The 12,619-nt window shown below is 45.7% G+C and overlaps 2 protein-coding genes across 8 annotated transcripts in view; one reads left to right on the top strand and one right to left on the bottom strand.

Annotated features, from left to right (window-relative positions):
- Window positions 1–3,069, bottom strand: part of ACIN1 (apoptotic chromatin condensation inducer 1) — a 35,722-nt gene extending 32,653 nt beyond the window's left edge. For 4 of the 6 annotated variants that reach the window (XM_005882235.2, XM_014529941.1, XM_014529942.1 and 1 more), the window contains exons 1-2: window positions 2,670–3,069; window positions 1,195–1,260 (exon numbers count right to left, since the gene is read on the bottom strand). In XM_005882235.2, coding sequence (XP_005882297.1) covers window positions 1,195–1,260; window positions 2,670–2,981 — 378 coding nt within the window. In that variant the 5' untranslated portion in view covers window positions 2,982–3,069. Of the gene's footprint in view, window positions 1–1,194; window positions 1,261–2,076; window positions 2,265–2,669 lie in introns of those variants that run through there. The other 2 variants (XM_005882234.2, XM_014529943.1) reach the window with 2 other exon arrangements.
- Window positions 2,778–7,373, top strand: LOC102254365 (chromosome unknown open reading frame, human C14orf119). 2 transcript variants are annotated; one of them, XM_014529944.1, is made up of 2 exons: window positions 2,778–2,854; window positions 6,439–7,373. In XM_014529944.1, exon 2 carries the CDS (start codon window positions 6,440–6,442, stop codon window positions 6,863–6,865), a length of 426 nt encoding a protein of 141 aa, XP_014385430.1. In that variant the 5' UTR covers window positions 2,778–2,854; window position 6,439; the 3' UTR covers window positions 6,866–7,373. The 2 variants fall into 2 exon arrangements, with proteins under 2 accessions (XP_014385430.1, XP_005882295.1); XM_005882233.2 differs by lacking the exon at window positions 2,778–2,854 and adding an exon at window positions 3,176–3,315.
- The last annotated feature ends 5,246 nt before the right edge of the window (window positions 7,374–12,619 follow it).

The raw sequence follows: 12,619 nt of genomic DNA, 5'->3' as shown, positions 1-12,619 counted from the left end.
TATGTTCTAAGTTACTAGTCATCTTTCCTAAGCATAGTAAATGTTTGCTTTCACCTAAAGTAAGATGAGTTTCTTGGTACTCAATGAACATTGATGAAGTGTGGGTTGCATGTATTAGAGAATATATGTATTTACTGCAAAAATTCTGTTAATAAAAGCAAAGCTTCAAAGACTAAAACGAAAAAGGAATATAACCATAAACTGATTAACTTATGCAGTGTCTTATGCTTAACTAAATCTCTGTGAACAGGCTATATTATAAGACAGCTTAATGAGGTGATAACAAGGGAGTAAGAATTTTTCCAGAGTATCTTGGGACTTCATCTAGTACTGGAGCTGCACACCACTGCAATAACAAAGATCTGGATTTTTCCTTTAAGTGCGTGACACACTACAATGATGAGATTTTAAAATGGAAAAAAATCTTAAGAGATCATACAGTCTAAGATAGAGCTAAAATATTAGCTTTCAAGGTTGTTGTTTTTTTAAACTGTGGGATGATTTCTTCTAAAAAAATCTTATGCAAAAACTCAATATACAAACCAGATAAAAATAGATCTAATCTAGTTTAAGAGGGGAGTGTGAATCTCTCCTTACTTGGGAAAAGGTATCTTCCCTCGGAAGCCCTCAAAAAGCAGCTCCACAAAACCCCAGCAGAGCAGTTACAGTGCTATGGATCTAGTTCAACCTCTTTATCTTATACACAGGGAAGTTGAGGAAACCAAGGCTTTCAAAGGTTAATTATCTTGCCCTAAGTAACAGAGCAATTAATAATGTTTAGGAGTAACTTTATGGTTAGTATTAACACTTTTAATGGTGGATGATTTCCAAAAGATTGAATTCTTGGAAAATCTTAGCCAAGCATTTTCCTTACATTATATCTACATTCAAAGACCACTATTTTCCCCAAATCAATGGCAAATAAATGACTTCAGATCCCAGTACAACACTTAATCAGTTGGAGCCACATTTTTTCTGCACACACCATTTCAAGTATCAGAAATCAACTAACAGCTCCTCTGATTCTGTTCTTGAATTCTTTATTAGAATTCAACTGCCCTGGTCTGAGAACATTTCTGACCCAGGGAACTTAGGAAATATTGGTAAGGAATTAAGCATCAAATATACATCGTGTCCTTCCATGTATCTGTGCATCCAAAGAGCCTACCCCATCTAATGAACATTCTTCCTTACCTGGGAATTTGGCTGAAATGCAGCATGGGGCGTTGAGTGTTTCTGTAAATTTTCTAGCATTAGAGCCTGGTATAGAAAAGGGCAAAAAGTCAGAAAACAGAAGAAGAAAAAACAAAAACCCACCCCTCCCTCAATCTCTTCATTAAGTGCAACGACTAACCATACACACTTAAACTGTACCTTCCAGGGACATAAAAGCCCTTCACTAATACTGTTCTCATTTATCTTCAGAAGACCCTTAAAGGTAGCCATGGTTACTGCTCCCAAATGTACAGAGGTAAAATGTAGGCACACAAGAGACAATCAGGGACTTGGCTATGTAACAAAATCAGTGACAGAACCAGTGCTATAATCCCTATTACCTTCTGCACTTCTGACTAGTGCTCCTTCTAAATCTGGTAAAATTACTTCAAATACTCAAGTCAGCTTCAAATACATGAAACCAACATGGGGCTACTGGCTGTGGGCTGATTGAATTACTAGGTCAAACAGTTACCCAGGACTAGATCTACTCGAGATTCTTTTCAAAAGAGTGACACGTAGATTTATCAAATTTAAACATTTTCAAAAAGGAGGCTACAGAACAGAATGAGCTCAGACTCTGTAAACTGTGCTCTAACCCAACACACACACACCCCCGCGCGCACAAGAAATGTCAGCTTGTGTATAAGCAACGGTCTGCCAACTTAACCCTTGAGCCAACCCAGCCCCAATACTACCCACCACATATCCTAATTAACCCTAATTAAAACCAGGACAGCCTCATCTTCCCTCCATTCACACAAACCTATACACACCAATCCACCCATCCACCGCATGATGATCCCACCCCAACTTACTCAAACCGATTCAAAATCCCCAACATATACCAACCTGCCTCACCTCTTACCAACATTCGCCGAACTCCAATCTACTCAAATTGCTTTTGAATGCCCTATTAATTATACACCCCTCTCTAACCATGTCCCTTCAAATTAAGGATTCTCTTCACCTCACCTCCTAATATAATCAGACACTTTTACTCTACTCCAATCCTATTATTCTGGATACCGATACCAAGCCCATCAACCCCTCCGCCCAACTATACCCCTAACTCCGACCCAGCCCAACCCGCCCCCCCTCAAGCCAGCAACGCCGGTGGTTGTAGTGGGATTTAACTCCTTCTGCAGCGCATGCGCCGAAACCAGACACAAACAAGGAGCGGGTGGGGGAAGGAGGAAGGAGCTTAAGACACTCCGGGAGAGTAGCGCGCACCCTCCCATTTTGGGCTCGCGCCGCTGCCGTTAAGGCGGGAACCGGCGCTATCTCAATTTCAATGCGAGCCTCGCCAACCACCGTGCGCGCGGCTCCGGAGGTTCGCGCTGGCGGCCTGAGCGAGCTCGCGCCGAGCCCGGACACTGCGCCTGCGCCGCGGCAGAGACTCGTCTCTACCGGGTCCGCTCCCCTCCGACACCCCGGCAAAGCCGTCTCCTCACCCCTTTGAGCCGCTTGACCAGGGCACTCTTCTGCCCACTCTTGGCTAGGCCTCGTTGTTCCAGTGCGGCCTTCAGGTCGGTCACCCGTAGCGCCTGAAGAGGCTTCCCGTCCAGAGTCACCTCCTCCAGCTCCGCCATCTTGCGTGAGGTACTCGGGTCCGTCCCGACGGCTTCGGGCATCTTCGGTAATTTCCGCCAACGCCCTTCGAACGTACCGATCTGACCCCGCCCACTGCCGTAGTCAACCCCTCGATTACCACTCAGAACTCTCCGGGTTCCTCCGGAACTGCTCGGGTGTTTCCGTCTCCACATCGGCACCAATCGGTTCTCTCCATCCTCCTAGATGCTCCCCCCTCCCTCGCCCTGCTTTTAGAACTCGGTTATCTCCGTTTCACGGAGGCTTTGAATCGAATCTATTCGGAAGCCCTCGACTTTGGCATAACCATGATCGGAGTCATTCGGCTCTCTTCGGACCTAAAGCTGAGGCGCTGAGGTGCTTGGGTGTTTGGAGCTGGTCCGGGACCGGAAGTGCGTGGGCTGCCTGGCTGGCCTTGCTTAGGGTTTTCAGGAAACATGGAAGCGGTGGCGATAGTTGGAGCCTAAGTACTCTGATGGTCTCTCGGTGCCCTGTGAGAGGAAAGGGGAGGTAAGCGGGGTAGAAGCCCCTCCCTGGGCTGGGTGAGACTCGGTGTTTGCGGGTCACCCTCGTAGGGCAAGTCTCCCGCTCTTCTACGGAAACAGTTGCCGCCTCCCATCCTATTAAATCCCCACCACTCCCATCTAAGGCTACGTTGTTCTTTCATACTTCGAAATGCCAGGCTTGGTGGCCTCCAAAGTGGGCAAGTGGCAGCACCGTGTCTTCGGACTCAGATTGAAGTAATTCATGATCACTGAACTTGAGTTTGCCATGGAAGCCAAGACTTGGGAAAAGTTCTCCCTTTCCCCGGAAAGGAGAGTAAAGTTCCTTTCTGAGGAATTGCTTCCTGTTAAGGCCACTGAAAAAAGACAGCCTTTCTCAGGACTGTTTTGGTACTGAACTGATGTTATTGCTCGGGGGTTCCTTTCTTTCTCACTGCAAATAATCCAATTTGCAGTAGAAGAAATACAAACAGTAAAATAGTTCATATACAATAGTAGTTTAAGGTTTTCATTGTTGGAGATTCAATTATGGGCCTTGGAAACTATTCAGGTTGGCTGACCTAGTTGCATTAGTGGTGCAAATCAGTGTCAGGGCATCAATAGGTATTATATTAACTTTTTAAAATTTGATTTTAGAGAGAGGAAGGGAGAGAAAGAGAAACAGAAACATCAATCGGTTGCTTCCCAAACGTGTTCTGACCAGGGATTGAACCTGTAACCTGTGCGGTGACCAGGAATCGAATTTGCCATGGGAGGATGCTACAACCAACTGAGCCACCTCCCCTGGGCTCAATAGGTATTATATTAAACATTAAGGACAAATTTTCAAAGACATGAATTGTCATCTACAGCAGTGTAGTAACATTGTTCAATCCTTAAGCCACCAAACCAATTAGACTTTTTTCAGCCTTATATAAACAGGTTATTCTCTTGTTTATCTTACTCTTTTATTTTGGGCCAGGCGGCCATCACTTATTCTGCTCTTTAATTTTTTCCTGGTGCTTTACAGAAAGTATAAGGAAGTAATGGATGTTATGAAATTCTTGGCATATTTTAGAAGTTATATGCATATTGCAAAGGAGGTGTGTGTGTGTGCATGCGTGCGTGTGTGTGTGTGTGTGTGTGTGTGTGTGTGTATTAGTGCCCCATGTGCACGGATTTGTGCACATTGAAAGGAAAATAATTAGAAGCTGTCTGGCGGGGTGGGACGGGCTGAACAGGCCCTGGGGCCAACCTCCCTCTGTCCCTCCCCAGCTGGCCACACCTAGGGCAGCACCTCGACTCGAAGGGCATCTGTGGAGTGAGCGGGGTCCCTCTGGCAGGTGGAGTCCCTTGGCCCAAGGGGTCCTGGAATTGCAAGAAGGCAGTTCTCAGGTGACACTCCCAGAATCAGGCTCTCTCCTCTCTGGTTCCAGGGTGCATAACCCCAGAACCGCCACTGCCAAGTGACCACAGCTCGGCAGCTCCTGAGTTGAGCATCTGCCCCCTGGTGGTCAGTGCACGTCATAACCTAGTGGCCAGTCGGATGGTTGCTTAGTCCTTTATATAAATAGATAAATGTTATATAATGTGTTTTTTTCCCCTTCACTGTTGATATTGCTGGAATGATTAGTATCTAGATCCTCCCTGACCAGCTGCATGTACTTGATTAAAAAATGGGTTCCTTTTTTTCACTTAGGGAAGATGTGATAGACCAACATTAATAATTGGTTTTTTTTGCCTTTACTCAGTCTGAAACATAGGAATAGGCAGGAGAAAACGAGCAAGAAATGTATTGGAGAAGCTGGAATTATTGAGGGTCAAGGAACAGCAGGGAAAGAGGAAGAGAAGAAAAAACAAAAGAGAGGTGGTGGAAGGGGTCAAACAAAACCAAAAGGCACCTACACATAACTCAAGGTTACCATAGCCACAATTCCCAGAGCAAAGAAGATGTATGTAACAAGAGTATTTGGCCTTGCAACTTTTGAAATTGATCTTAAAGAAGCACAAATATCTTTTTTTTCCCTCAAAAATTCTCCTGTGGTGCCAAAGTAACAAGAGGATGAAATCATCATTCAAGGAGACTTTACAGATGACATAATTGATGTCATTCAGGAAAAATGGCCAGATGTTGGTCCTGATAGCATCAAACATCTTGGAGAAGTGAAGAAGTGATTTTTAATTATCTAAACTGAGAGTTGATATGGCCAAAGGGAAAGAGGTTTTTTTGAGAAAATATATGTTTATCCTACAGTAAAACTATAAACTACCCTCACCCTTGGCATTTTCACAGTTCTGTACAAGGCTGTTTTTTTTTTTTTTCATTGCTATAGTCTAATAAATGGGAGGCATGCTTATGCATGAAATAGAATTTAGTCCAAAAATTTTGGTCATTTGCCCAGCCAGTGTGGCTCAGTGGTTGAGCATTGACCTATGAATCAAGAGGTCATGGTTTGATTCCCGGTCAGGGCATATGCCTTGATTGTGAGTTCAATCTCCCTTCCTCTCTGAAATAAAAAATATATATATTTTTTAAAAAATTTTTGGTCATTTGAAAAAGTGTTGTTTATTTTTAGATTATAAGGATGATGGAGGGAAACAGTGGTTAGGGAGGGTAATAGGTTTGAAAAAGAGAGGAAGGTTGGCAAATAGAAAATGAAGTTATTCTCGGAAAATTTCTCTAAAGTCGTTGGATAACAACTGAAATAAAGGACCCTGTTTCCCGGTAAATTGAATTGGTGAAAAGTAATTTTTAAAAAAATATATTTTTACTGATTTCATAGAGAAAAGGAGCAGGAGAGATAGAAACATCAATGGTGAGAGAGAATCGATTGGCTGCTAAAAAATATATTTTTACTGATTTCATAGAGAAAAGGAGCGGGAGAGATAGAAACATCAATGGTTGTTTGATTGGCTGCCTCCTGCACCCCCCATACTAGGGATTGAGCCCGCAACCTGGGCATGTGCCCTGACCAGGAATCAAACCATAACCTCCTGATTCATAGGTCGATGCTCAACCATTGAGCTATGCCGGCCAGGCAAAGTAATTTTCTTTTAAATGCTGATGGGAATGTGATAAGATTCCTTGTTGTTGGGAAGTTATATTTTGGTTGATCTCTCTAAAGAGTATATAACTGCTTTTATGTTTCAGGATGCCACTGGAATCATCATCTTCGATGCAGCTATCCTTCTCTTCTCTCTTACCCTCAGTGCCAGGCAATTCTATTAACTCTTCCCTTCCCCCAATGTCTTACATCACTTCCCAGGAAATGAAGTGTATTCTTCACTGGTTTGCCAGTTGGTCAGGTCCCCAGCGTGAACGTTTCCTACAAGACCTGGTAACTAAAGCAGTGCCAGGAAAATTACAGCCATTGCTAGAAGGTCTGGAGCAGCTTAGTGTGTCTGGAGCCAACCGACCACCTTGTATCTTTGAGTGCCAACTACGTCTTTGGGATCAGTGGTTTCGAGGTTGGGCTGAGGAGGAGCGCAATGAATTTGTCAGGCAGCTGGAGGTCAGTGAGCCAGACTTCGTGGCAAAGTTTTACCAAGCAGTGGCTGCTACAGCTGGTAAAGACTGATAGGCATTAAAGACAGAGAAGACAACCATAGTTGATGGAGCCGAAGCCACAACTCTACAGTGAGAACTTCAGATGTGCCACTTAAAGGTCTGGGGATGATATCCTGATTCACTGACTGAGCTTGCTGACTAATACAGGCCTGGTTATTTCAATGTTTACAGCACATCCGCTGGACTACTAGTGTAAATGTTTTCCATCTAAGCAAATCCAGAGTAGCAGTCTGCCTCTAGCTTACTTCTTTCCAGGCTTTACAGGAGATGTCAAACCCTCAAGAATTTAATGGCTTCTTTTGCAACTATAACCAAAAGGCACCTACACATAACTCAAGCCTACTGCTGGCCCATGGGGATATAAAGTAGAACCTTCCTACTCCAGAAGCAGGAGAGAAGAGCAATAAAAGGTCATGTTTTTATATTTAGCTGGATTCAGATGTCTGGTTTCACCTCCCTTAGCAGATTCAGGCATAATTATATGACATCCTAACCACTAGCTTTTCCTGTGATGATTTAGAAGAAATTATGGAAAAATCAGAAGAGGGAGATAATTATTCCTTCCTCCACACTGATGTATGTTTGAATCCAAATAGTAATGACTTTTTCCAAAAGCATATGTGATATCCTTGGAGCTGTTAGAAGATATTCTGTAAGTTTGCTCTATAACAATATGAAAAAAAAAAGTGACATTCTTTAGAGGTTGAAGGGTTTATTTTTTTGTATCAAAATAAAGAATGAATCTTTGGAATCATAAGTCTCTACCTGTTTTTTCATTGCAAACCCAGTATGAAAAGAGGCATTCTGAGAAAAGTAGAACTTAAGTGTAGCTAGCAGATTGACTCCCATCCAGTTGTCTTCCAAGAAATAATCTGTCCTGCCCCCATCATGCTCTGGGTAACATCACACCTCCCTTATTCCTCCAAATGAGCCCCTTGGGCTTTGGAGCTCTGATGAATGGTAAGGGGCAGATGGTCCCACCTGAAGAGTAGGTCGTTTCTGATAGGCCACGGTTCCCAGTGCACCCACCAGGATAAGCAGCATTAGGCAGAGCACTACTGACAAACCTAGGTGGATCATGGAGGAATTATGACCCGAGGTAACCAGGAACCTAGGAACAAAAGTAATATTTGGCTTGGAATAATGCCTAGGCTTAGGAGGTGAAGGGCTTTATTATACATAGAGCTCATAAAACCCTGCTTTATGCAAACAGTAAACTAAACAGAAAATAAGAGTGACTACAGAACCTGAAAATAGGAATGTGACCAATATCCAAGTCTTCAGCATCTTAGATTGTTGGAAGGAGACTTAACTTGACAGGGAAGTGGCTTAAGGGGAAGGTTGGCTAAACTGGTGTTTAGGTAGTTAGACCTGGTGCCTGGATAGTACTTAAAAAAAGAAGGGGTGGTAGGATCCCTATGTCCTAGAGATGGGGGAACTCCACTATCATGATGGGAGGGGTGTCCTATAATGATAGGCCAGAGATAATCATGTCAGGGATCCTTATTTCCTGAAATAATCCTGTATAAACTCATGTATACACATGAGTAGGTGCTTAATAAATACAATTTCAAACATCTGGACTAGGAATTGGAAAAAAAAATACATGCAATGTTATCTTACTTGCTGTATTCTGTGGTAAAGTTGGCTCCTCCATAATATACTTCTAGAGGCTTCTTCTGGAGAGTCAGGGTCAGGGCCCTGTGCAGCATACCAACCGAAGGCCCTTGGCAACCAGGGGGCTTCCACATATGCACAGTGAACACCAGACTAGTGGTAATTGAAGGGCTGTGGAAATAGCACCTAAATAGACATTTGGATCTATTAATGGAGCGATAGTCCCTGGAAGGCTATATCTCATGAAACATGCAGGCTTAGGAGTGGGATGAACAGAAAATCTCCAGAAGACAATTGTGAAGTAAAGGACTTAAGCATTCTCTATGGCCCATCATAAAAATCCTCAGCCTGAATTGTCCCTTTTTACCTTCTAGCGCCTCCTCTGCTCACCAGAGACTGCAGGATTGCTTCAGTCAACTCTTGTCCTTCTTCCTTCCCTAGGGAATGGCCTGGGGGCCCAGCTAATCCGAAAGACAGCCTGAATAACAGGTCTTGGGTTGAAAGACTCATAGATGGGGAAGTAACAGCATCTGTATCTTCATTAGTCTGACACAGCCGACCCCGGGGACAGAAGAGAAGACCATAGTACCCAGGTATCTACAAGGAAACATGTAGCAGGTTATAGTCAGTTACTTGCTCAAGTCCTCCTAAGAAAATGTACAGTCTAGATCAGAGTCTTGGGCTCAGAGGTTACTTGGTAAAAAATGAACAGAAAATAGTTTGGTTAGTACCACTGTACAGACATTTCCAAATTTCTTTTAGCCAGTGTGCTACAGCTTTTTCACCTATGACACCCACCTGAATAGCCTTTCCTGGAGGGCATGAGACCCAGGGGGATCCCTCCAACTGCACCTTGTAGGCCCCCCTCTCTGTGCATTGATGTAAGTAGCACTGGCCAGTGAGTTCCTCTTCCTTCAGGTGTGGGATCTGAGAGGGAGGTCTGACCTTGTCCCCAGGGAGCAGTTGTGATGTGAGGTTGGAAAGGAAGCAACGACTCTGGGAATGGTAGATCTCCCCATGGGGATTCTCTGCCCCAGGTGGGAATCCATTTTCCTTTTTCCAGCATTCACTCTGAAGAGCAGGGCAGAAGATAGAATAGTGTTTGTCTCGATGTCTTTGAAGTTGACTCCTCTCTAGGTCCATTCAGTTTCACTGTTTTCTAATCGACTCACCCGGTTGGCCAAGGGCTTGTACATGCGGCAGCCTTCCAGCACAGGGTCTGAAGAGCAGCTTCCCTTGTCCAAGTGCAGGTAGTGGCAGCCCAGTCCGCTGTACGGGAGGAATGGTAGAGTGACACTCGGATCACTGACAGCTGCACAGCCCCTCAGCCACTCGGCACACATACCTGCCAGTACAAAAGAAGTCTGAGGAGCCACTCCCACATGTGGTCACCAGGCCAAATTCCCGGCCAGATCCTTTTTGAGAGAGAGGGAGAAAGAACATTCAAAACAAATGAAGCCCCAAACATTCCTCCAGTGCTAGCTATGCTTACAGCCTCCATTACATCTTAGCAGCAGATATTCTTTCCAGCGTCTCTCACTTCCCCCAAGCTGACTTCGGTCATGTGTGCCCTCTGTAATGCTCCCGTATTTCTCACCATGGCCCCACAACAGCTCCTCGGCAGCACTGTGGTTGACTTGGTACCAGCCTGAGTCTTTGAAAGCAGCAAGAGTGATTGGGTCTAGTCGAGTGCGCTGGGCACCATCGAAGATAGCGGTCATTATAGAGCCTTGGAGTAGTCGGGCCTCCCAGTGTGAAGACAAAGGGCCCTAGTGGAGGAGTCAGCTGGTTGCTACCTGGCTACTCCCTCTTCCTTCCATCACCCCAAGGTGTTCTTATTCTCACCTCTTCTTCCAAGGGGGCACCCAGTGAAACCCCTAGCACTCCCAAGTGTTTGGCCAGGCTGTGGCTAACAGTTGGGGTGGTGAGAAGCAGCTGTCCCCACTCATCTCGCCTTGTCACCTGTTGCCTTGTAGAACAGTTCTCTCCAACTGAGTACAGAAAGGGGAGAAGGCAATATGAGGAAAGGTGAGGTGGAATTGGAAGGAAGAAGTTCATGAGATAGTAGTGATTCCTTGTAGTTGACATTGTGGGAAGGCCTCTTCCTCATTCCTCTCATTTACCGCTGGGTCCTGAGGGGCAATCCCGCCACTTCTTGAAGAGTTGTCCAGAGAAACCCAGGGCATGGAGCAATTCGTGTAGTGTGGCCTAAGGACAAATGACAGCAGAGTGAGGGAACTGGATTTGCAACAGGATTAGCCAGCCACTCTATAGCCCCTCTGCCCCATCACTTCTTAGAACTTGAGACACCTTTTATTGAGATAATGAAAGGGTCCTTGGAGCTTGGGAATGAGGAAGCTAATGGCAACTTGCCTTGGGTGGGGAGGTGGAGGAGACAAGGAAGAGAAGAGAAGGGAAAGGAACAGAAAGGAAGACAAGGGAAAGGAAGGGAAGGGAAGACAAGGGAAGGGAAGGGAAAGGCATGGGCAGGTGTGCTCTGGGGAGGGAGAGAGCCTATTCCATCCTTAATAGGTTCTTCCACTTCATGGGAAGCTGAGTGACCTGCCCCACCTCACCCAACCTGTCACTATACAGCAGTCACCATGACGATGTCACTATGGTTGAGGCTGGGGCTGGTGAGATGTTGGGCACAGTAGACAATGGTACCAGCAAGGGGCCTGTCTTCTGAGTCCAGCTGGCAGCAGGCAGCATAGGCAATGATAGAGGGCTGTGGATGGATGATTCAGGACAATGTATGGGCAGAAAGGAGAGAAGTGGGGTAACATAGAAGAAATCTTCCTGAAAATGGAGGTTCAGTGTTACCAAGGGATGGTTTAAACTTTAGAGGGTTTTTAACCCTCACCTAACCTTCATCAGCATGTCCAAAGTTACGCCAAATAAGCACAATTTAATAAAAACTGCTTTTATGCTCCTTGCCCCTCGTTTAAGATTAAGAGAGGCAGAGTAGGGAAAAGGGATTTGATTTGAACCTCACCTCTCGGTGGCACTTGGAAGTGTGGGCAACCCGCACATACAGGAGAAAATCGGTATTTTGGACCCCAGGCCCATCTGGCTGGATCAGTTGCGGAGGACCCTGCTCTGGCCACAAAGCATAACCACGGAGATGGGCATCAGGGATCTGGCAGGGAGTGAAATGTGACATCTAAATTAGCAGATGGGCTGGAAGATATGACAATAGGAAACTGGGTACTAGGAGTGAGGGGCAAAGAGTTTCTACGTCCAGTGTGTCTTCGCGTCATCTAGGCGGCTGGTTAGAATGAGGAATTCTACCGTCACCCGCCCTACCCCAAATCTCTGATTTAATAAATTGCCAAAGGGACACGGGGCTCAGGAACCTGTATTGCTAGGGAGCACATTAAGTAATTCTGATGCTGTTGGTCTTGGAGAGATCTAAGCAGGCTCTAGATCTTCAGATCTCCAAAGCTGAGAATGTAATCTCACCTTTGCACCCAGGCAACTTTCTCCTTTGTACCCTGGGTTCAAGAGGCTGCATCTGCAAAGAATGAATATCTGTAGGTAAGCTGGAGACATTTCTGGGTACCCTGAAGAGGCATTGTATACATTCACAATGACATGAACTCACCTGTGGTAGTTTGGAGTATCTGGGTCTCCCCAGACAGCATGGCAGTACTGTGCAGGGTCTCGGCTCAAAAGCAGGGGTCCTTGCACTGGAGGCACTAAACAAGATGAAAGGTCCATTTCACCTCAGTATCTTGGAGTTCCAGTTCCTCTTCTGTGGTGGCTTTCTGCCTCAGTTCCCTCTGTTCCTCAGCCTTCCCTGACTCCTGTTCATCCACTCACCTGCTAGGACACCCTGGAGTCGCTGAGCAGCCTCTCTCACTGCGGCCAGGGCTCGGGATTCCCCACCCATCCCATCTCCCTCAGGATCCCAAGCTCCACCGGACACAGGGTCTCTTATATGGCAGGTTTGGATTCGGAGGGGCTGAGGATCACGAGAGCCAGGGAAGGTGAAAGGGGAAGAGCGGATGTTCGAGGGAAGTTGGGAGGAAGGTGGCCTGAGAAGGCTCACAGACTTCTGTGTCTCATCATGTAGACACCTGCGTGTGGCAGCCCCCAGCAGCAGCAGCAGCAGCAGCATCTTCTGTTGGTGTCTTCCAGAGCCTGC

The sequence above is a fragment of the Myotis brandtii genome, unplaced genomic scaffold (assembly GCF_000412655.1).
Source record: "Myotis brandtii unplaced genomic scaffold, ASM41265v1 scaffold70, whole genome shotgun sequence".
Lineage (NCBI taxonomy): Eukaryota > Metazoa > Chordata > Mammalia > Chiroptera > Vespertilionidae > Myotis > Myotis brandtii.
This window is presented reverse-complemented; position numbering and strand designations above follow the sequence as displayed.

Coding starts and splice junctions, on each gene's coding strand:
- LOC102254365 (XM_005882233.2), top strand. CDS start 3,281: ATGGTCTCTCGGTGCCCTGTGAGAGGAAAGGGGAG. Junction 3,316..6,438: donor CCTGTGAGAGGAAAGGGGAG/GTAAGCGGGGTA, acceptor TTTATGTTTCAG/GATGCCACTGGAATCATCAT.